The sequence below is a fragment of the Thermobia domestica genome, chromosome 3, assembly GCF_964235325.1.
Source record: "Thermobia domestica chromosome 3, izTheDome1.hap1.1, whole genome shotgun sequence".
NCBI classification, from domain to species: domain Eukaryota; kingdom Metazoa; phylum Arthropoda; class Insecta; order Zygentoma; family Lepismatidae; genus Thermobia; species Thermobia domestica.
In genome coordinates this window covers 11269576-11295604 of record NC_137456.1, presented here as the reverse complement: position 1 = coordinate 11295604, position 26029 = coordinate 11269576, and the positions used below count along the sequence as shown (strand labels likewise).

General features: G+C 36.8%; 1 protein-coding gene across 6 annotated transcripts in view; it reads left to right on the top strand.

Moving 5' to 3' along the window:
* The window catches only part of nuf (rab11 family-interacting protein nuf), a 417911-nt gene that overhangs the window by 279860 nt on the left and 112022 nt on the right, over positions 1–26029 (top strand). For all 6 annotated transcript variants that reach the window (XM_081754030.1, XM_081754029.1, XM_081754028.1 and 3 more), the window contains one exon: positions 12117–12169. In XM_081754030.1, coding sequence (XP_081610156.1) covers positions 12117–12169 — 53 coding nt within the window. The remainder of the gene's footprint in view (positions 1–12116; positions 12170–26029) is intronic.

Genomic DNA, 26029 nt, shown 5'->3' with positions numbered 1-26029 from the left:
TTTACGATTTTGTTTCGGGGGGGGGGGCTTTCCTAACTTTCGGGAAGGCTTTGCCTGGAAATGTGAAAATTCTGCAAGATATTTCATTTACATTACTATAGTAAAATTTCGGGGGGGCTTAAGTCCGGAAGCTCCCCCCCTTAAATACGCCACTGGAGATTATATTGAAAAATAAGCACCATTCATAGTTGTTCAGGCCGAAATCTATTGGTAACGCTCTTGCACAGTGTTTTAGAAGTATACCAGAGGTAGCCATTGTTTCTTTTGAGAATAAAACTCCTGACAAAATAACGTGCACGTATTTTCTTGTCGAATTTTGTAGTTACATATAGAATACATTTTTCTTGTCTACGAACGAAAAAAAAAAAAAGAAATTTAAAATGGAAACACTAAATAAACAGAAAGACCGTTACATAACTGTGTGCTACATTTCCAGTCCAGAATAGCGTATTATAAGATGGTTATTCCAGCACTGATGCTAATAGAAAACCATTTCTTTCTGTTTCAAAAGAAAAGCAGAAAATAGATGTTTAGATTGGAATGCAGAAGGGGCCGCAGGCGTGGTTGGTGGCAGGCACTGCTATAGACGACAAACACAGGATTCTCTTGGTTTTCTTTCAAGAAGGAATCCTTTTCCTCCTAACAACCAGAAGTAGGGGAAAAAAAGTACAACAGTGACCTCAACTGGAACGGTAGGTCAGACACAGTTGCCAAGTTGACTGATTTGGGTCACCATAGTATATGTTCGTTCGTGTTCATAAAACACGAAATATAACCATTTTGTACATGATTATCTTTCCTTTACGGTTCAGAAGTGATTCTTAACGGCCAAGCCAATCCATGGCACATTAACAAAGCGAGATAATCGTTAGTATGAGAAAACCATTTCACAACTGGTATTGAGAATTTTTAAAGAGCAGAAAGGGGAAAATTTTGGAACAAAGTAGACAGTGGTGTTGGCAGGAATTTACATTTAGAATTAAGAGGCCTCATCCCGGCGAAATTAAAATAAAGCAAATTTTACAGTAATTATGTGATATCTTCAAATAGATAAAAGATAATCGAAGTGTGGAACAAGAGCGCCCTAAACAATATCATTTTACATGAGGTACCGTTATCACGACTCGCTTATCTGCTTTCGATTTCGAGCCATTTTGAAAATCAGCATTTATTTTCGCGTTTCTAAACGGCTGAAAACGGAAAGCCACTTGGTGACGTGATAACGGTACCTCACGCAAAATAATATTGTCTAGGGCGCTCTTGTTTCACATTTCAATTATCTTTTATTTATTGGGAGATATCACTTAATTACTGTAAAATTAGCAGTATTTTAATTTCGTCGGAATGAGGCCTCTTAAACTGGAGCGGTTCTAGTTGAAGAGCAGGTAATCCTTTTTGCAGTCCTACTGTTTCCACATCTTTAATTATTCCATTTTTAACAAATACGTATAAAATCTGAAACTGTATTTGCAGTTTTCGTTAAACATTCGTTAAAAAAAAAAAAAAAAAACTATTATTAAGAAGGTAGGGTGTAGCAGGCATGCAGCCAGAAATTTTGTTGGGAGTCGTCCATGATTTATGGAGGCTCCAATACTATAGACTACTACGTCTACATAGTATTGAACGGGTATTACTCTGCGTCCGAAAAGACGACAAATAATTGTAAAATATTTCCACCTATATTTTCAAGGGAAAAAATAGAACTAGATCGCTTTTTAGAGAGAAAGAGCATAGGTAAAGTGTAAGATCAAATATGTATGCAATATTAACCATTTCCCTGTTAAACAAGTAGAGTTTTATTGACAAAGTGTACAAATATATATGGAGAGTTAGGAAGTTGTTTTTTTTGCGGGGGGGGGGGGGGGAGGAGTGCGAGTCCGGAATCGGTGGCCCCCGCGCGTCACCTCCTGAGGTGTAGGAAATATAGATGAGAAGATATTTTGTTAGCAAATGTAGGAATAAGAAGAAAATAAAAGAATTGAAGGTGGTAAAGTAGGAAAAACGAATAAATTTAAAGAGAAAGCACGAAATAAATGAAAATTGATTCATTTATGGCTGTTTTATTTCGACCGTAATTTCAGACAGTGAGATTTCGTGCCCTCCCGCCCCCCTCCCAAAGAAAATACGAGAAAAAAATCAGTAACGAATTACTAAAGAATCGACGAGTTTAAGAGGCCTTATCCCGGCGAAATTAAAATACCGCTAATTTTGCAGTAATTATGTGATATCTTCAAGTAGATAAAAGATAAATCGAAAACTGGAGCAAGAGCACCCTAGACAATATCATTTTACATGAGATACCGTTATCACGACTTACTTATCTGGTTTCGATTTCGAGCCATTTTGAATTCGGTATTTATTTTCGCGTTTCTATACGGGTGAAAACGGAAAGCCACTAGGTGACTTGTGATAACGGTACGTACCTCACGCAAAATAATATTCTCTAAGGCGCTCTTGTTTCACATTTCAATTGTGTTTTATCTATTTGAGGATATTACATAATTACTGTAAAATTAGCGGTATTTTAATTTAGCCGGGATGAAGCCTCTTAAGAGAAAAAGACCAAGATACTTTTCAAACTTTTCTCACAAATGAGTGACCTATCATTACAGATTACTATTTATTCCAAATAATAGAGAGTAGTGTTGAGGAGACAGCATTTTCATGGTATCTTTTACAGATGCAACAAGCCCCAAATCTCGTCTCGTGATCAAAATTAACAGAGACAGGGATATGAGCCCCCCTGGCATATTGGAATGTCCACTGGACGTACCAATTTTGATAGTGGACATTTCTTGGATATCCTATGGAAATCCACATATGTGGTTATGTCCTGGAAACGAAACTTCTTGTGGGACATTTCTATGCTCTTTGCGGCATAATTACAAGGACAATTTCCGAACATCCAAATACTGTATTCTCCCGTGACAGGTATATCCATAACTCCAAGAGACATTCCGTAGGTATTGGTATTAGCTTCAATATCCCGGGACCTGTGGGACATATTGTTCTATATGTATAGATATTTTTACATTAGAAGCACCGGTGAGAGTATTTAAAGCCTGACCATCACTACTCATTTAGAAGTTGAGACCCGTTAACCTGAAGTACTGCCACTGGCGGTTCCTGAGGCAAGTCACATCGTTAAAAATTATAATTATATCGCTACAAGCACCCCTCTCCCCAAAAGGAAAAAAAAAACTTGTACACAAGATCGAGGACATTATTTTTAGGTGAGGCCGCGGTGGCTCAGTGGTAGAGCGTTCACCTCTGGTGCTTGGGGTCCGGGGTTCGATCCCAGCCCCCGCCAAGTGAACTTTGTGGTGGACAAACACCGTGTGCGTAGGTTTTCTCGGGGTTCTCCCGTTTCCTCCCACTTTCTTCATTCACCATTTCATTCATTACTCATCATCACCGTCTCCTTTGGCCTAACCGGCATAACCGTGGGACGTAAAACTCAAAGATTTCATTATTTTTAGGTATTCTTTCCTTGGCAGAGTTGCCAACCTTTGAGAACGAAATTATCAATTTTCGTCTTTATCATATATTACAAAAAATTATCATATATTCATTATGAACGTGATAAGTGTAAAAACAAGAATAATACTACTAATAATGGGAATAATATACTGTATATAATAAACTTATCTAGTAATCTTTCGAACTCCAAATCGGCTTCACTGTCCTCAGTGTGTGTATATTTTATAATTATTTAATGAAAATTTACAATTTATTTACACATTCAAAAATTGCAAAAAAGTTTGCGTTCTAAAATTATCGTATATTCACGTATTATCGCAAGGGCATTAACGTATATAGCAGGGTTTCTCACCTTTTCCATCGGCATACCACCAAAGGCATACTACCAAAAGTTGTACGTACCACCAGTGGTACGCGTAGTACAGATTGAGAACTTCGGGTATACAGCGTGAAAGTGTTCAATTATTGTATATCACAATAAAGTATCGTGTGGTTGACAAGTTCGTTCCTTACTTAACAATTGGTAAAATTTTAATTTTTACCGACGGTACTTCCCTCAGGAACCGCCACATTATACTACTGAAAGGTTAAAAAAAAGTCGGCTATTTTATATTATAACAGAAGATATGAATTGTTTTATACGTTGTAAAGATTTTAATAATCTTGTTATCTTTTATTGTCTTAGATATGCTATAAACCTAAGATTTAAAATCATTTTTTTATTAGACTAAATATATATCACATATTAGAAAGTAAGCAAAGAGTAAATAAAGGAAATTCATGACATAATTATCAACATTTAATGTTTACACTTTCGCTTTAGTCCCCCCCCCCCTTCCCTCCTAAGTGCGTGTTTCTGAGCGTGAAAACACAACAAACAATGAATAATCTTTGAAATGTAATAATTGTTTTTTTTTTCTTTCTTTTCTTTCGTTCTTACTGAAAATGTTTACGTGCAATGAGGCTCTTCTGTTTTTAATTATGATTGTTGGACATAATAAGCAGACATTTTGAATTTAAATAAATTCTCATTTTGTCTTGTCCCATTGAGTGTTCTGTGTTACGCAAGGTGCTCTCATATAGAACACTTTTGATATGTTTGAAGAAAACTTTGACAGTTTACCTTCCTTAGCACACGTCTTACAATAACATGTGTTTATTCGATAGATTTCACAGAATAACTTTTTGAAATTGGATTCATCATTTTGATTTGCCCTGTATTTGGAGGCCTTTTTTTTTTTTTTTTTTCATCTGAGACTACGGTTCAATGTACGGTATGTGTTTAAGTGTTACAATTTCTGAATTGCTTTTGCAGGGGCGTAAATAAAGACCCCGCAGACCTCGCATTGTGGGAGGCCCCAAGCCACCATGGGGTTCCAAATCGTGAAGTGGGACATGGAGAAGGGGCTCCACTCCATGCTGTCTGCGGGCGGGTGGGCTCCAAGCCTTAAGTTACGCGCTTTGCTTTTGTATTTACAGTTTCGTATGTCTCATTCTACTAAGGCTAAGACTATTTGAAAGTAACTATAAAATCGACATTTTTCTAAACATCAGCTCGATACCAACCTTTCATAATGGGTGTGGTAACCAAAAGATTCAAGCAAAGTAATTTTAGAGTTAAAAGTCAAGTCCTAATTCAGGTATGGCCAATTACACTCTTCCTAGCTCTTGAGTTAAGAAAAGGAATTAGTACATGTGTATTCCATCTGTGCCCTCGGAAACTATGCGAACTATACTTCGGCCTCACCCCCGCTACCCTCTGGTTGATGAAACCCTTCCTTTGGTTAGAGAAAAGAAGCGAATGACCCCAAGAAAAGGAGTTAGAACCTGTCTATTCCATCTGTGCCCTCGAAAATTATGCGAACTATACTTCAGCCCCATCCCCGCTACCCTCTAGCTGATGAAACCCTTCCTTTGGTTAGAAAAAAGAAGTGAATGACCTCAAGAAAAGGAGTTAGAACCTGTCTATTCCATCTGTGCCCTCGGAAATTATGCGAACTATACTTCAGCCCCATCCCCGTCACCCTCTGGCTGATGAAACCCTTGTTTGGTTAGAGAAAAGAAGTGAATGACGTCAGCTGTGTTGCCAATTCGTCATTCAGTCGTTTGGTCTTGACGAGTGAAGATCGTAGGCTACTTAGAGTGGCTAATAAGGCAGAGCACACCGAAGTCCGTGAAATAATTCATTGTAGCAACGCTTCCGCATCAAACAATTGAAAAATCTCGGCCGCAGCAACTTGCCCCTTCTCTTTTGAGGGAGGTACGGGGAAATCACATATCGACAGCAGCGCCAGAAGGGGCGCAATTGTAATAGAAAGGCTTCTAATAAGTTTTCCATTTTTATTTTAGTCTATGGGGCCAGGTAAAACACCCGCGTCCCGCCATTTGGTCATCTCTGCTTATAAGATATTGATGGTTTAATTTGACTAGTTTTCAGTGGCGACTGATAAGGGAAGTGATATCCAAGGATCTTATAAAATACAGAATCTGCCCATATGTATCTTCATCCTATAAAATAAATGTAGCCAAAAAACAACCGAGCATCGGCACGTCTGATTGGCTACTCTCGTTTCCACCATCGTCTGATTGGCTACTTTCGTTTCCGCCATGATTGTTGGCTCAAAATATTGCGATCCTATTGGGCGGAGTGGGCAGAGTAGGGGTGGCGAAACTGTGGCGTACGGCTTCAAGATTTTGTTGTAAGGGCAGATCCTCTATTTTATAAGATCCTTGGTGATATCGGTAAAATGCAAGATTTTGTAGCTACTAACTAAAGGAAGAAAATTTACCTATTCCTGTTAGCGATAACATTTTAATTTTTACAGATATGTCTTTTCTCAAGAGATCCCACTACCACATGATAGCAAATATTGTATGTACTGTAAGTGTTTGTTATGTTATTAAAATTAAATTTCTGTTATATCAGGGACAAGTTACCAGTGCCTAACAACCCCTTATCGGCTCGTTCGACAGCTAACACTGGTAACTGCTGAATTCAGTCCTTTTAATAAATGCTGAGTTATATATCCCTCACTTTAAATATGAGTTTAATTATAACTTTGATCTGGTAGGAAATTCCTGAATGAAACATTCTTAGAACTAATTTAATGTTAATGATGTTTGAAATTATCAGTGGCTGCTCTTGAGCAAAATTACATCGTAGGATAATTACTTTTATCGCTACGGAATTAGCGTATGGTCCCAAGGTTTTGATACACCCGATATATCCCGAGTCTATAAAGTTTATTATTATTATTATTATTATTATTATTATTATTATTATTATTATTATTATTATTATTATTATTATTATTATTATTATTATTATTATTATTTAAATTTCCTTATGAAGTTTTCTATTGCCAATATATTAAATTGCCGCTTCAATTTGCCTCTGAAACTTCCATTGATAAAACTGCGTTAACGTACCTGCTTTTGCTTACATTGAACTGTGTTTTTTTTTCCTAATGTCTTATATATAATGAAAAACTCCTGTTATATAATGACTGGAGATATATAATGAAGAGTGAAATGAAATTTTCAAGTTTTACGTCCCACGTTTATACCGGCTAGGCTAAAGGAGACGATGATGATGAAATAATGAATGAAACGATAGAATGAAGAAAGTGGAAGATGGACCCGGAGAACACTGAGGACCGCACACACGGGTGTGTGTTCATCACAAAGTTTACTTGGCGCGAGCTGGGATCGAACCAAAAACGCCATGCACCAGAGGTGAACGCTCTACCACTGAGCCACCGCGCAAGAAGACAGAAGAGAACATTTGGTGCTATGCTTCTAAAATAGTGTGAATATTCAAATTCGGACTCAGCAGGAAACAATAATAATTATACAATTATTGTTAATAAATATAATTAATTGTTAATAAATATAAATATAATTGTTAATAAATATAATTGTTAACTTGTAATTGTTAATAAATATAACAAAAACTTTAAAAGCTCATGTTTTTATTCGTTCCGCCCGCAAGCAGAAACTTGGCAGGTGTGTAAAACTAATATGTACGCTCCGCCACTGACCGTAGCACGAATCACATCAAGTGCCAACCATAACCGAATCCTTGGACGTTTCCTTCCCCGTTTGTCGGTGTTATTTTCGTCCTGATTGTTATGGAGAAAGGCCAAGGCACACACACACACACACACACACACACACACACACACACACACACACACACACACATATATATATATATATATATATATATATATATATATATATATATATATATATATATATATATATATATATATATATACGTAGAATGTACACACACAGGAAGCTGGAGACTACCATTGCTATATTCATCAGTGAGACGAGTAAAATCTACTTTCATTTGTCCATGCAAAACAAAGGAACATCGTACAAGAGAAAGGTGGAAAGATTTTTTCCCTTCCTTTTAGGCCGATGCGGTCTACATGCTGTTGAAGGTTACTGTTGTCATTTGTAAGATCATCGGATGGATCAGCTTTTAAAAAGAAAGAAAAAAAAAATAGTGATCACCACTACATTTATATTACATTCAAAATTACAATGAATCACTGTCAACAAATATTTTGTCCTTAAATTACAACTTCCATAGCACTAGCAATATGAATGATGTTTTTTTAAAAAAATAATTTATCACAATTAATCATTGTATATTTCAATGTCAAGCATACTCTTGATGCTACGCTTGATTAACCCGTAGTTTGACAACGTCTTAAAGACAGTACATTTGCCAATATTTCATTGTATTTAATTTTGCATTGTTGCAATGCAAGAATATTTGCCAGTCTTTCACTGTTAATTTTACTGAAAGACTAATATGAATTCAATAATTGATTTGGATATATATTGCTACCAGTATGCTAGTATGCATAGACCTTGTATTAGGTTTACTTACAATATAGCAGAGCTTATCTTTAATTTTCTTCACTGCTGGTATGATTTGCGGCATATTAATGCATTACTGGTATGCCATATCGACTCATATCGTCCCAATTTGATAATTTTTTAATTCGAAAGATATGAACTAAGGGTTACGTCTTCTCTCTGCCAAGTGAGTAGGAATTAAGTGATTAGGTAGGATCACATTAAATCGACAAGTTGAATCCCATGTTCGTACAGTTCGAAGACTATATATTCTTTTTTCAAAGGGGACTTCATTTCCAGAACAAGTGGGTTTCATTGTAAAAGCATGGTAGACTTTTAACATATTGGAATTCAAGATTGATACCGGAAGTAGATAAATTAGTTCGTTTCACTGGAGAGGTAAGGGCGCACATGGAATGTCGCAAGGTGTTTTTGCAATGTCGAATTCATTTAAAAGCAATTTCTGGGAATGCTGAATCCATGTAAAAGCATTTTTTTTTGCAATGTCGAATTCATTTAAAAGCAATTTCTAGGAATGCTGAATCCATGTAAAAGCATTTTTTTTTTTGCAATGTCGAATTCATTTAAAAGCAGTTTCTGGGAATGCTGAATCCATGTAAAAGATTTTTTTATTTTTTTTTTGCAATGTCGAATTCATTTAAAAGCAGTTTCTGGGAATGCTGAATCCATGTAAAAGCATTTTTTGCGATGTCGAATTCATTTAAAAGCAATTTCTAGGAATGCTGAATCCATGTAAAAGATTTTTTTTGCAATGTCGAATTCATTTAAAAGCAGTTTCTGGGAATGCTGAATCCATGTAAAAGCAGTTTTCCGGCACTGCTGAATCCATCTAATAACCAGTTTCTGATAATGCTGAATCCATCCAAAGATCCCGTATATTTCAAACAAAAATTTTCTTGTAGGCCTTACATCTTGAGAACTACATATAGTGTAACCATACTCAAACTATCAGTTAACTCAGTATGATGTGCTTATTCCGTAGAAAATACGAAAACTCGATTTAGGGGCCGTTCAAAAATTGTGTGGCCCTCTGATCCAAAAACTAATTATTGCTCAAGATCGCAAATATTTTGATCCATTTTTTGGTTTTCCTATTTCTTGTTAGATCGATCTAGTTAGTCTTTTTATTCACGTGACTCCCCAGTTTGCCTCACGACGAAAAGTGGAACGCATCGGGCCGGGAGTCGAATCCGGAATCACGCGGACGGGAGTCCAATGCGCTAACCCATTAGGCTACGTTGAACCCGGAAAATACCTTCGCTGACTTTTCTTGGAAAGATAATTCAGAATTCTTGTCCTGCGAGATACTGTTAGAACATAACAAAATTGTATTCTCTATGTTTACTTCCTTAATGCTTTTAGTGTTCAGTAATTAATTTCTTTAACGAATGCTCATAATCTTTTAATTAACATAATCTATATTTCTGCCCGTGCAAAAAGCTTTTTTATTATTCCTTCCATTCGCATCAGCAAAAAAGTAACGGAAGCAAAGTAAAGGCGTTGGCATTTTAGCGTGACAGGGTGTTTAAGAAGATTTTTATCTTCAATTTTACAGGAGTACAAAGGTCACTGACCAGAACCACGTAAAAGATTGCTACTACCGGGTATCGAACATGAGAATAATTCATGTACGCAGATGTATTGTCACAAAACACGTTTGCTTACTCTGATTACATACCCGAAAAAATAAAGTTATTGTTTCCCCTTGAATGTGGCGGGAGTTTTCTTGATTTTTAAAAGCATGTAAGCGCACCATTAGACAGATACCTTTCCTGAAAGTCGTTTATCATATGTAAATGAGCTGGCTTTTTATCACCTTTTTTAACAGAACGATGTGCGACCTATCACGCAAGCCCTTTTATCAACCACAAACACAGCACACAAATCGCAGTGAGCGAGAGAGGGCCTGCCTGGGTAGATTTAGAAACGAGTTTTATTGAGTTCAAAGTGGGAAGCAGAAAAGCTCGGATAAGATATGGTCGACGACCCCCTTTCCAGTTTGTTTACGTCCTCACTACCACGGATAAAAACAAAGCGAATTATTATTATTATTATTATTATTATTATTATTATTATTAGTAGTAGTAGTAGTAGTAGTAGTAGTAGTAGTAGTAGTAGTAGTAGTAGTAGTAGTGGTGGTGGTGGTGTTGTATTTTCGCTAAATACTATTATAATTTTATCGTTTGGCGAAATTAACGAATAATATTAGCGTAATTTTAGAGAAAATGCAGAAAAACTAAATTTATATAGTTCTATCTATTACGACTCTGGAACTTATTATACAAATAACTAACACTTTTTTTACCAGAGTTTGATTCGCTTATTTATTAAAGCTAAAATAAATATATATATAGCTACATTTTACACAAACTGTAATAGATTAGATGCTTTGTCGCCACGAATAAGGGACAGTGGATACGGTTTTGTTGTTAAAGAGGGGGAATTTTTGTCGTGTGTTTTATAGTTACATTCCAGAATATATGTCTCGTGTCGAATGGTATTACTTTTCCATATGTTCTTACAAAATCCCCCTCATAAAGAACGAAGGGGAAGAGTATAATGTTCGTTAAAAAAAAAAAAAAAAAAAAACTCCTGGTGTTACTAGAATTCTTGTATTGAAAACAAAATACAGCTTTTTTTGTTTTCTTTTTAGGAAATGGTTTTTGCTTGCATCATTTCACAAGTCTAGTTAAAGGAAAATTTATGATCCGCAGGCTGTTTGCTAAAGGTTCTAAGTTTCCTTCCGTGTTTTCTGAGCGAAATAGTGTTCATCACATGGAACCAAATGTGTAGATTCCAGAAAAGTGATTCTTTTGTGTTTGCGGAAGCCATAATTTAGTAAAATCAGTTCTTTATTTTTTTAAAGTTGAATCTCTGAGCAATGCATCATTACTTTTTCCTTATTGTACTGAAACGTTATGATTTTCTTTTTTTTAAAAAAATCAATTCATATTTTAATCTTTTATTTGCTCTCTACTCTGTTTCATTATAGATGTAGAGTCAGTCCAGCAATGGCCATCACGCATGGTTTAACAGCAACACCCCTCAAAAGATGTGGAACGATATGCCCAGTTGAGTATTTCAAATCATTGAACAACCACTTCTATGATCACTATAGTAGGGGGTCACGGTGGCTCTGTGGTTGGACACAACAGCAGTTTCTTTGAAAAAGTTTAAAAAAAAATATTTTTCAAAACCGGTTCGGTTTCCTATTAAAAACCAGTTTCAGTTTTAAACTCTTTTTATTTATTTATTTCGTTAACTTATTTGGAAACGAGTACTGAAAGAAGAAGAAAGGCTTTCGGTTTCGGCTGAAAATCGAACCTATTTTGTAGTAAACCGAAATGTCAGTTTTTTGGTTCTTCCACAAACCAGTTTTCCAATATATAATATATATATGTGTGTGTATGACAGTATTGCGCAGACTGTCGTTCACTAACCTTAGTGGAACATATAGTAGCTCTCACTCCCAGTGTCTTTAGCTATGATTTGCTATCACTGGCTTGTTCTCCCTGAGTTTAATATATGAAAATAGTATTTATGAAAATAGTATTTATGAATTAATTAACCTAGTTCTTATCATACTGCACCGATAATTGCAAAAAGCTTCTCTATTTACATATTTTTGTCAAAATTTTGCTTTGATGCATTCTGTATGATCCGTAGATGGTACTCTTCTCAAAATTGTTACAAGAAAATAAAATGAAAAGTTATTAAAAGGTGTTTTTCTTTTGTTTTAGGTGTTCTTCCCAGTGACCACCCTGACGTCGAAGCAGACAACGAAGTGGCAACGGTAAGCAGACTCTCTTTAATTTTATTAACACAAGAATTCCCAAACATTTGATGACACATGTGGTATTCTTTTGGGTGGCGTGCGTAACATAGGGACACTCTTTGATAGGTTTTGCTACATTTTACCAACACCCTCTGGCTTATCTCGCGGCTGTTAAAAGTTCCGCGACATGTGGGTTGGGTACTCTTGTTGTAAGAGCTAAGATAAGCAAGCGTGCTTACTACTTCGGTAAGTCCACTAGTAGCTTTGTTTTTTTTACTTTCCTTTTTCACCACCGGATATATTATTATTATTATTATTATTATTATTATTATTATTATTATTATTATTATTATTATTATTATTATTATTATTATTATTATTATTATTATTATTGCTTTGAAGTCTCCATTTCTCATTTGCCTTGGCATGCTAAGTTAAGATTATAGGGCAGATCCAATTTTTCGTCTGCCTTTTTCTTCTCTCCTATACTTTTTCATTCATTTACGTATGTTTCTCTTTGTTCGACTGTATTGACGTGAGCTAAGTGCGACATGACCTACAGTTTAAGGTGGAAATCGAACCCGGAATCCCGTACACCAGCGAAGCGCTGTAGCCACTAGACAGAGATGAAATTTGTAAATCCAGTAGCCTAAGTCAACCAGCTTGGAACGGCTGGGTTCTCTGTGAATAATCCTTACCTCTGTGGTGTCTCGCAAAGCGATTCGATACAGAAGTTGCTGTGATAGGCAAAAAAATATTGAAATTATTGGCCACTGGAATATTATTAAGCCGACTTTCCTGAAAGATAAATCATATATCTAAAGCGTGGGATGACGTAATTGATGTCGGTGTTCTTGGCGAATGAAACGACAGCTGCGATGCGGCCTTGCCATGTAGCTAAACAGACGCACTAGAGCGCCAGCAGGTGTTCATACAACAGGTAAACTGACGTGACTATGTAGAAAGACATGGCAACACCGCAACCTTCTGATTGGGTAACAGCTTTTAAAGGGAACTCAGAGTACCACATTCAAACACCAAAAACGCTGTCCCTTAGTATAATATTGCCCACGAGACGAGATAAGACTGAACTTTTCGTATTGAGATACGAGACGAGACAAGACTGAACTTTTCGTATTGAGATACGAGACAAGACAACAATTATAATAGAAGCATAAATACTTTCCGAGTCGAGACTGTATTTTCAGGATATCTCTACGAGACGAAATAGCACCGAATCTTGTCTCGGGGGCAACACTAAAAGTAGCTACGCCACTGAATTGTCCTCTAGTATTTGAAAAGTGATTTTAGTCATACGCAAGATACATTCTTACTCAAAGGATTGAGATGTGTTAAAATGGTGTTTTTCTTTCCTTCTTTCTTTATTTTTACAATTGATAACAAACACTGTGGACTCGTTAAATCGTGACGAAAATTAAAAACAATTGAGCTATGTTGTGTGAATTGTTTCGAGTGTTCATTTTCTTCCTACCGTGCATGCTAAAAGCAAACTGTCCTTGAGTATATCACGATTTCTTGTTACGTAACAGTGGAGACGATAGATACTGTTTTGTTAGTTTACAGAAGAATGTAGAGACAGCCTCTTGCTTCTCGTAGCCGATACAAGTATGGTTAATAAAAAGTCAAAGAAAAACAAACCAAGTCAATTAACATTCAATCCTATTTGAAGAAAAGGGAATTCCTTTCATTCTGCGCAGTTCGCTCTATTAAAAAAAAAAGAAAGAAAAGAAAGAAAGAAAGAAAGAAAAGTGTGAATTTGCTAACCTAGTATAAGTGTGAATTTGTATTTTCAACAGCGAAGAGAAACAAATTCGTGGGTTAAGAGTCTTCATCCCGGCGGAATTAAAATACCGCTAATTTTACAGTAATTATGTGATATCTTCAAATAGATAAAAGATAATTGAAATGTGGAACAAGAGCGCCCTAGACAATATTATTTTGTGTCAGATACCGTTATCACAAGTCACCTAGTGGCTTTCCGTTTTCAGCCGTTTAGAAACGTGAAAATAAAGGCCGATTTTTCAAAATGGCTCGAAATCGAAAGCAGATAAGTGAGTGGTGGTAATAGTATCTCATGTAAAATGATATTGTCTAGGGCGCTCTTTTTCCACATTTCGATTATCCTTTATGTATTTGAAGATATCACATAATTACTGTAAAATTACTGGTATTTTAATTTCGCTGGGATGAGGCCTCTTAAATCTGTCTTCTAGATACAGTATATAAAAACGAAAGCGACTAAATTTGTGACTTAATAAGTCTTGAACCACCCGACCGATCTCGTTCAAATTTTTCACATAGATGAGGTTCGGTCCTGGGATGATTTTCATCATTTTATTTGGACACTACAACGTAGGGGTAGGGGTAAGGGAAATATATAAAAATAAATAAAAGAATAAATGTTCAACCACGAGACAGATCTCGATCAAATTTTCAACATAGATAAGTTCGGCCCTGAGAGTAGTTTTATCATTTCACTTCGATCGTGCAACTTGGGGAAGGGGAGAGAGATTTAATAATGATCGAAAATGACCGATATTAGTGCCGAATCTATAGTTTTCGGGATCTCTGAGATGAACAATGACACCTCTGATGCCGTTTAAATCTATATTCAGCCCCGCAACTTGGAGGAGGGGGAGGGGAGTTATACATAAATTGATAGAAAATGACCGATATTTATGTAGAACACATAGTTTTTGGGGTCACTGAGATGAACAGTGACATTTCTGATGCCGTCTAAATCCAAATTCAGCCCCGCAACTTGGGGGAGGAGGAGAAGGAAATTGTATAATGGGGATCGTACGTGAAGACGAAGAGGTTAGCGGAAGACCTTGGAGCATAGAAGCTTCTTAGCTGCGGCAAGTGACTTGCCAATAATGACAGAAAACCTATGATGATGATTATGATGATAATGATAAAAAGATTATTGTACCTCCATATCCTGATATTAAATTTTTGGAACATTAAGTGGACATCAAAGGGATAGAGCAGGCATACGAATACAATGCAAGATTTTCTGTCTAAAGGGACTCCTAAAATGTTTCGGGATGTCCATAAAATGTCCTGCGTCTCTATATCCTGCTCATATATGTTTGGGACACGAAATGAATGCTAAAATGACGGAGCAACATAAGAATACTATGGAAGTTTCCCCTTGTAAATTGATAACTAGCATGTTTTTAGATATCCATAAAATGTCCTGCACGAAGTCTCTCCTTCTAAAGGGATTCCTAGGATGTTTATGTCTATAAAATGTCTTGTACCTTCACATTCTGTCATTAAATGTTTGGGACATTAAATGGACATCAGAGCGACAGAGCAAACATAAGAATACAATGGAAACCTTCCATCGAAACAATATCCCGGACATAACTAACAATTATTATACGTGTTGGGTTGAGATTATTATTAAGAAGTACATTATTCAAAATTCTTCGAATCGATGACCCCTTTTCGTGTCCCATCCCCTTGTCATTCAGGTGTTGACTCGTGCAGTGTCTATCGATCAGAAACTAAGAGGGAGCAAGAACAAGGTTACATATAGAATAGTAAAATATTGGAGATAGAATTAGGTTAATTGTATTCGCTACGCGCTCTTCTTTTGTTCACGTAATGCAAAATTAGAAGGGTTTTGTAATAGTCAAAATGCCACCTAAATCGCATTCTGTACAGTTTTTCATCATGTTAGAAGTACTTTCTGGAGCAAAAGACAGTCACCTTCTACCTTTCTGTGTTTAGAAGTACATAGATTTGTATTTGTTCTTGCACTTCTGTGGATTAGACGTGTGATAGGCACGTGATTTCTACAGGAAACTCTTATCATAACAATTTTGTTTATACTAGGATGGGCAAAACCGTTTTTTATTAAAAAAAAAACAGAAACCGGCTTCTAGAAAAACCAATATCCGAAAAACCGACATTTCGGTTTTCTCCAAAACCGGTTCTGTTTTTCACCGAAACCGGTTTCGGTTTTATAAAAAAACCGGTTCGGTTTTCTCGAAAGCCAGTTTCGGTTTTCTTCAAAACCGGTTCGGTTTTCACCGAAACTGGTTTTGGTAAAAAACTTTTGGAAAACACATTAAACTATTTCTGTAGAAACGGAACCGGTTTTTGAAGAAAACCGAAACCGGGTCCGGTGAAAACCGAACCGTTTTTTTAGAAAACCGAAACCGTTTTTTTGAAAATTTTCTAAAATCGATTTCGGTTTTTCTCACAACCGAAAAACCTGTTTTTGTGCCCATCACTAGTTTATACCTTTCTGCCATTGGCTAACACAATAATACACTAAATGTTATTGGAAATATACTAGTAACCCCAGTATGGCGTACTAAAATCTTTTGTGTAGGGGCACGGTGGCTCAGTGGTGAGCTCTTACCTCTGGTGCGTTCGTCTCTGGTTCGAACCCCAGTCAAGTAAATTTGTGGTGAACGACATTGAGTCTATGGGTTTTCTCGGAGTACTCCCGTTTCCTCCCACGTTTTCATTCCACCAAATCTTCCATCATCACTCACTCACCTTAATCATATATCTCCCGTAGCGTAACGGGCATAATTACGAGACGTTAAACTAAAAAATTTCATTCTTATTTCATTTTAAAATCTGCTGTGGTGCTCGGTGGCCGGATCGATATTTAACCCTGAAAGTCATAATCCCATGACAACTTTTGGACATCCAAATACTGTCCCGTGAGAAGCACATCTTATTGAAATCCGGGACAGGTATGGGACCTGTGAGAGGTTCCGTAGACTTGAGTGCTTTTTTTTTTTTTTAATTTAGTTTGCTCCAAGACTAAGGAAGATGGTGGTGATGATAATGCACGAAATGATGCAATGAAGAAAGGGAGAACCCAGAAAAAACTCACGGACATGTTTGTTTATCATAAATCTCAATTGGCGCGAGCTCAGATCGAGCCACAAACCATAGGCACTAGGGATGAGTGCTGTGCTACTGAGCCCCGTCGTCTTTGCGCTTTTTTGTTTGTTTTTTAAAGTTAGTATTGCCCACGAATGGAGAAATAAGGTTGCCTCGTCTCGTCTCATAAATTTTGTACATGTCTCGTCTCGGTTTTCGAAGAATTCTTTCTCGCCTCGTCTCGTGTCATTTTGTGAATTTATGTATGAAATTTATGCTCTGATTTGTGTTCTTAATTTCATATAGAAGCTATCAGAGATTTTGTGTAAATTTGCAGTTCTCGTTAAACTTTCAAAAAAAAAAAAAAAAAAAAAACTTGTCTATTTTCTATTCCACATTTTAGGCGTTGTTTTGGCCCTACTGAACCTGGTGAAAGGCAAACAGTAGAGGAGCTACGTATAGCGTGTTGATGGACATTGCAGGCGCTCTGAATGAGAAAACCTATTACAAGCTCGCAACTTCGAAGGCTTGTGAACCCACAATGAGGCGCGTATTCGGATATGGAATTAATAAGAAAAAATATTTGCCTTTGGTATCATCTGTAACTTATTCAAGTTTGCTACAAACTCCTCCCAACATTCTATAAATTAAAATACTAAATTTATATCTTTGTCTATAGCAATTCACTCCCTTTGAGAGTCTTCTTTCCTTTGTGTTCGTAAAGGAACTTGCACAAATACAATGAGAAGTGGGAAGGAGATTCACGCTCATATTAGAACTGTACGCTGTGTAAATAGCGCAGGTTCAGATAGTCTATATATTAAACTCCTATGTTTGTGATCAAGAAAAGTTTATATATTTGTGGCTAATTCCTATCGACAATGAGATCTCAGAAACTACAAGCTCTAAAAACGTGCCGTTTTCACTGGCCGATTCCAAATTTTGTGTAGATTTGCCAATTCTCATTATTCAAATTTTCAAAAAAGCATGAGCTATTTTTCTATTCAATGTTTCAGGGGTCATTTTGAGTCCATAAGATTAACACTGTCGCTAGGCCGTTGCTAAAGATGATAACCTTGTGTTAGGCAATCACTAGAAGACTTACGTATAGCAGGTTGACAGATATTGCAGATGCTTTATTTTTCCAGGCTTGCAGAGTTGAGTTGATTTTAGTTTAGCGTCCCTTTCAGCAGCGAGGCTATATGAGATGTGGACCTACTGATTAACGTGGAATCCGAACCACATGAGCTCCCGCCGGGAATCGAACCCGGGTCTCACCAGGCCTGCAGAGCTGCAACGAGGCGTACTTAGATATGGATTTATAAGGAAGGGAGATGGAAAGAATCCAACATCTATAACTTTTCCAAGTTTAGCACAAACTTATCCGAACATCTATATATTAAAATGTTGTTTATGTTTGTCTTTAGCAAGTCTCTTCTTTGTGAAACCTCTCTCATCTTCCGTTGTTGGGTTGAGTTCATTTTGAGTTTAACGTCCCTTTCAGCAGCGAGGCTATATGAAACGTGGACCTACTGATTAAGAGTCTTCATCCCGGTGAAATTAAAATACCGCTAATTTTACAGTAATTATGTGATATCTTCAAATAGATAAAAGATAATTGAAATATGGAACAAGAACGCCCTAGACAATATTATTTTGGGTGAGGTACCGTTATCACAAGTCACCTAGTGGATTTCCGTTTTCGGCTCTTTATAAACGCGAAAATAAATGCCGATTTTCAAAATGGCTCAAAATCGAAAGCAGATAAGTGAGTCGTGATAACGGTTTCTCATGTAAAATAATATTGTCTAGGGCGCTCTTGTTCCACATTTCGATTATCTTTTATCTATTTGAAGATATCACATAATTACTGTAAAATTAGCGATATTTTAATTTCGCCGGGATGAAGACTCTTAATATGGAATTCAAACCACATGAGCTTCCGCCGGGAATCGAACCTGGATCTTTCACGCAAAAGGCGTGTACGCTACCCGCTTAGCCACGAACGAGTTCGCTCATCTTTCACTTGTGTTTGTATAGGGACATGCACTGGAATAGTGAGAAAGTGGGAAGAAGATTCATTGTACTGTGAAGATAGCGCAGCCTCAGCCAATGTAACAAAATTGTATGAGATCTAAGAGTTGGGTGAACTAGTGCTGCCCGTGAAACTCGTAAAATGTCTTGTCTCGTCTCGAATTAAAAAATGTACTTCTGGTCTTATTTTCGAGACGAGACGGAGAAATTTCTCCTCTCTTGTGAAACACGACTTAGAGTTTAGCGTTCCTTTTTAGCACTGAAGTTATAGGAGACGTTGAAATGAAGGTGGAGTTCGAACTACCATAATGCGTTAATTTTTTTCAAGACTCCCCAACTGGCAGTCGAATCTGAAACAACGTGTACCAAAATCAAACACGCTAGCCACTAGAAATGAAATGAAATATTGAAGTTTTACGCCTCACGGTTATGCCAGTTAGGCTAAAGGGGAGGACGGTGATGATGAGAAATGAATGAAATTGTGGAATGAAGAAAGTGGGAGAACCCCGAGAAATCCCACGCACAAAGTGTTTCTCCACAACAAAACTTATTTGGCGGGAACTGGGATCGAAACAAGGACCCCATGTATCAGAGGCGAACACTCTACCATTGAGCCACCGCGGCCCCGCTAGGCACTAGAATGTTGTGCTACATAGGCAGAGAGAATCCAACTTCGTAGAAATGGAAGACTTACTTTACTTTAAAAAAAGAAAGAAGGAAAAAATGTTGCACATATGATCACAAAGTTTTTTCCTTCCTCCTCTCCCTGTTTTCTATTTCCGCTGTCGTGTGCGTGAACGCCTTCCGTCAAATGAAGCTGACAATTTATGCCTAGTTAAAAAAAAAAAAAAAAAAAAAATCCCCCCAAATTAGCCGCAAAATCTTTCTCTCCCTGTTTCGCCTCTAGGGATTGAAATATGAGACCAGAGGGGGTAACCACTGACCTTCTTCCGTTTGACCTTCCGCTAGCTTCCTGATTTCCAAAGAGGGACTCACATATGTTGAACAGAATGGCCACCTACCTACAAAGAATATATTTAAGATTAACTTACGGGATACTGTCTTTTCGAATAGTCGATGAAACAGATAATGAACACAAGGAAGTTCTCCAGCTGAAAAAAGAAGTATTATCTTCACATAAAATTGTCTGATGCAACTTCAATATTTCACAGGCGACGTGGTCTAATTTCTATATTCAAAATAGAAATGGTTAAAAAAAAAAAAAAAAAACTTTGACTTGAATGAAACTCGCGTTCATGAGGTAACAATAAGATCGTGAAGAAATTAGAATGTTAATATCTTCCTCCCCCTAATGGCAATCTGACATTTAGGGGGTAGAGCCCTCCTGAAACCTTCAGTTGTTTGTTTAGATAAATATACAGGATGGGCCAAAAGTCACAAAGGAGCTATAACTGTAAATAACTTTTTTTATTATTTATCATTAGTTTCCATTGATATTTCACAGACTTAAAGACCAAGGGTAAGATATTATTTACACTTATATGTGGAATATAATCTCAGGTAGGTGTCAACCATTATGGACAACACAGATACAAACCCTGTCTAGCACATGATTCATGACAGGGGTCAAGGGGTCATACAATTTTACAGGTAATATTTTTGTTTCCAAAGATTGGACATATTAGCCGATAGATGGCATCGAACTGAACAAACGATTTTTTTTTATGGCGTTAAGAAGTACGAGGTTAATCAAGAAAGTAAGTTTCCGACCTTCAGATAACTCAACACATCTGGGTTTCAAATATTGTGGTTCTGCTTCCGAGGCGGCTGACTTTCACGACATCGAAATACAAAAGTTGATCTTACTGTATGACAAGTGTTTGGATTCCGGCGATGAATACTGATGTCCTCTGTGCTGTATCTGAGGCAATAAATGTTGCAAGGGTTACTGTGTTTTCATTGTGTTTACCATCCTAGAGAAACACTTTCTGGATGCTCCTCGTATATCGTTTGTTCCCGATAACAATTGACAATAGTTATTCCCCTGGAGGAGATTGTTCGTTTATGTAGGCCTATATTGTGTTTGTATCATACTTGGAGAGAACGATCCATTGAAGTTTTACTGTATTTTCTATGAGTACATTGCTCTGTCCTGATCATACCACCCTGTCTGGATTCCGCATTCTTTAGTGTACTGTAAAAAAAACTGTTAATTAAAAGATTGTCGCTTCGCTATACTGACACATACACACCTAAAGTAATGCACATAGTACTTGTAAATCATATTGTATAGTACAATTACAAACCAAACCAACCTTTCTTATCAGTAGTAAAACTGTCGAGACGAAATTAATAGCTACTTACGAAATGAAAATCAGTCAAATATTGCTAACGTTAAAAAGAATTAGTCTTTTGCGAGTGTCAGCATGCGACACAATTCATGCCGATTTCTTCTTCCATCAAATTTTTCCTTTAAATATTCAACGCTGAGAGAGAAAAGAGACTGTTTTGTTTGGATAAGAGAAAAAAGACGGTTTTGTTTGGGCGCAGACTATAAATCTTGAGCACCTTATCGCTTCATAGTGTGCAGATGCCTGTTTGATATCTAGTTGTGATACATGACTACGTCTTGTTTCAATATTGAATCAACATAGTTTCGAAATCTAACGTTGTTTTGCAATGTAAAGCAAAATCTATTTTTGTTTTACTTCACCAAAAGCCTTGCTCAGGATAAAAACGCACCTTGATTGCTTCTTTTGTTGTGTGATATGGAAACCCTGAGGAAATGGAATTGACTGAAGGCATGAGTTATGAGAACCAACTGCGCTGCTTGGACCTTTTCAGTTGTTTACGTTCTTTCAGAGCCTCGGGGACAGGAAGCATTAATTGATTGGTAGAAGATGGCAAGGAACAAGAGAAGAGAGAATAACCTCGGAAGTAAGGGTGAAAGAGAAGACAGAATCTCAGAGCGTTTCATTGGGTTTGTGAGAGTCGTGTGCCTCGCCCTCTGCCAAAGCAGCTTCCAAGATATACTTTCCAGCTGTTGGATTCGTATGGATTTCATTTTCACTCTCAACAACATATCTCCAAAAGGAACGAAGCAGCATGTCACGTAATTTAAAGAGCCAATATTGTCAGACATTATTCAATAGAGAAAAGAAAAATGTATTTTTCGGGACGTTGGATAAAGTTAGGCCTACAATATTATATTGTATGATCGTTACAATGTGTATCGTATATTGTAAAGTGTATCGTATGTAGCAGTTTTTTTTTTTTTTTTTTTTTTTGCATCTAGGCCAAGTGAGTTTATAGCGGACAATATCGAGTTTCTACAGGGTTCTTCCGTCTCCTCCCACATTTCATACCACCAAATTTTTAAAACAACCAATCACTTTCATTAATAATCCGTGTCCTTTAGTCTAGAATGAACGTATTTGTGAACGAGATCCTGAAACGAATATTCAGACTCATGAGGAACGGGAATGGGGAATGTCGAAAACTTCATAACGAGGAACTCCATAATTTATATCGTTTACCAAACATTGTTAGGGATCATCAAATCTAGGAGGCTCAAGTGGGCAGATCATGTAACCAGAATGGAAGAAAATAGGAACGCTTTCAAAGTTTAAACTAGAAATCCATTAGGATAACCTAGCGCAGAGATAGAAATACAAAGTAAAAACTGGATCCAGTTGGCTAAAGATAGAATTCAATGAAAAGTTTTTGTGAACGAGGCATTGAACCTCCGGATTCCATAGGCGATAGAATTAGTTACAGTTAGTCACTTAGGCTAAAGGCCATACTTGTTACTTTACTTTTCATATATTTATGGGACAATGAATTGTCTAAAGATATTTTTTATACGTAGATAGTATTTCGAGAATCCTAATTCTAAAAGAGAAACATGTCAATCAGTGCGTCGCGCAATCCGGAAATCTTATGCAACTTTGCTTAACAAATTTGTAATGTCGGTTGAATAAAGACAAGGGGCATGCCTTCTGACACTAATAGATGTCACCACGTATGTTATCACTGGTCTGTCTGATGCTAATAGATGCTAATAGACACCGCTAAGTATATTATCACTTGCCTGTGTGACGCTAACAAATGTCAATACTTGCATGATTGTTGTGTATAAATCAGTCTTTGAATAGTTGGACTATAAATATGATATTGATTTCCGGTGTAGTCGGTAGGCAAAGTTAAAAAAAAAAAAAAAAAGAAAAAAGAAATTAAAATTTCTTAAAAGTAAACAATTATACCTTTGGTTAGGTTCAGTTTTAATCCATAGTGTACAACGGGCTGAAGATTTGGCCACAGTGGCACCGATTTCTGTATAACTTTGGGGCAGAGAGGGTCGTAGCAAGTTCTATTATTTTTTTATTTTTAAGATATCGTGTAACAACACATCAATAACGATTTTCATACAAATACGGAGGTCCAAATACATATGGGGTGGTGGATAAGTGCAAGAACTACTGTAGTTTTAGCAATTACAAGATCTCCGTAAAATTATGCATTCAAAGATAACTAATTAATGAATAGGACTGCCTTTGTTATGAGGAATCTTGGTTCAATATAGTATCAGCAGTACATGCTTAGATAACGGAAAATGAATTTCATGCACTTCAGAATCTGCAGAGACCCAGTAACGGATAAGCCTGCGGCGAAGGGCCTAGGTCCCCAGTTTTTTGAGTGACAGAAATAATCTAAACTATTATTTATATACAGGGTGGCTCAAAAGTAGGTATAACCCCTGCATTGATCAAGTATAACATTCTAGTTTAAGGATTTATTTGCTTCGGCTCTTCGGGGTTAAGATGTAAGTAAAAACACATTAAGAACAAATAATAAAGAAACTAAGTCTACCTGATGGATAACGATAAGAAATGATATAAAATGCAATGAGCTGATCAGTACGGTACTGTAACCTACTTTGGGGCTATCCTGTATTTTTGAAAGTTTATAGTAAACTCATGATATATCTATCATAGCGTGAGTTCTGGCTGCCCCCTCCCCCAGTTTTTATCTTCTAGATCCGCCACTGCAGAAGCCTTTACCACCTATACTCATTCCATCCTTGGCGAATCGTATGTTGTTCGGATCCAAAACTACACTTAACACTAGACTATATATGTGGTGAGTCCGACACTAAACAAACAAAGAAAATCCTCAATTTAGCGTGAGGATTATTAAAAACTCAAGCTTTTCTTCGCTGCGAACGGTCCCAAGTTCGATTCTCGGTGGGGACACTCGGTCGAAAAAGTGTAAAACACTTTTTTCTTGGCCAGCCGTCCTGAATGAGATATTTCTGGGTTTTCCTTATTCACACCAGGCAAATGCCGGGGTGGTACCTAACATATAGGTCCCAGGCCTCTATCCTTCCTTCCCTTTCCCCGGATAGTGTTATTTCCGAGGGACGTCACCCCTCACACGCAAGGGCACCGATCCTGGGGAGACGCCACCGCAAAGCTCATGTAGCCCCCTTTTGTATTTATGAATATACAATAGTTGGCATAATTTGAATGCAATTCGTCTTAAAATCTTCATATATATGCCTTCTGTGTTTGAACGGGCCTCCCAAATTTACAGAGAAATCGGCGCCCTTGCTCATACGTAACAGGTTAAATAGCCATTGATGCCGACAGCCCAGAAATCTAAATCCTAAATCGAGCTTTCCTTTACGTGAATTCTATTCGGTTGAAAGTTATTTTCTTTCTGTTAGGATCATTAACCTATCACAAGCAACAATTAGTTACAAATGCAATTTTTTTTTTTTTTTTTAATAATTTTGCTTCTAAATAATTAATGTACAGATCATACCATGATGTAAGGAGAAATCATGTAAAATATTAACTCGATAACTTTCTCATTTCATGAAGAAACAAAAGTGAAATTTGTAGCAGTTCGCGAGATGGCAGTAGGCTGGGTTTCCGCGTTTCGGTAGAATAAATTGTAATGGTTGGAATTCCATCAAACTAATTCTGCGATTTTTTTTTTTTTTTTTTTAACAGTAATAGAAACAGGAAGCTGCAATCAAGAATTATACATTCTGAAGGCGATATTATTAAATTAAAGCAATAATAAATCACACCAGGCAGGCATAAAATATGTAATATTGTTAATAATTAGTAGGAAAGAAGATCCACATACAAATTAATTGCAATATTGCGTATGTTAGGTGTGCTTCTTGAGGTTTATTAACCCTTAATTTGTAGAAAAGAAGATCCACATTTAAAAAGAAATAATTTTTATTAGGCCTAATGCAGTGCTTAGGGGGAGGGGCGAGCAGAGTGACGGCCCTGGCGCCGAAGTAAGGGGGCTCAAAATTCGGGAGGAAAAAGAAAAGAAAAGAAGGAAAGAAAAAAGAGAAAAATGTGGTTTCACATAAAGGTATTAATTTAACTAGTTTTGTCAACATATCAGTACAAACTAGTATGTACTTAAATCCTTTTTCTGCTTTAGGGATTTTTCCTGTAATGTTACTCATGTTAGGAAAATGCATGTGCACTGAGCTAAAATATGTACTTATTTCCGGGTGGTGATCCACCTTAATTTCATATATAAAATCACAAATTGTTAGTTTTATATAATACAATAAAAGTTTCATCCGTTGAGTGTTCTATCATAATGGACAAAATTTTTACCAAAATGAACATTTTCGATTATAGTTCAATAATTTATGTTTTAGGACTTTTTAAACTCCATATCTGACAAAACTAGACTTTTGTTGAATTTCCACTGTTGCAGTATCACTGTCTTGCTGTCTCAGTTCATGCCTACGCCTAGTGATGTATTTAGGGGGGCTTCCAGGCTTAAGCCCCCCCCCCCCCGAAATCTTACATATTATAGTAAAGAATATGAAATATCTTGCTGAATTTTCACATTTTCAGGCAAAGCCCCCCCCCCCCTCCGAAAGTTAGCAAAGCTCCCCCGAAACAAAATCGTAAATACGCCACTGCCTACGCCTAATAGTTGAACGGAGGTGTGAAAACCTGAAAACGCAAATTT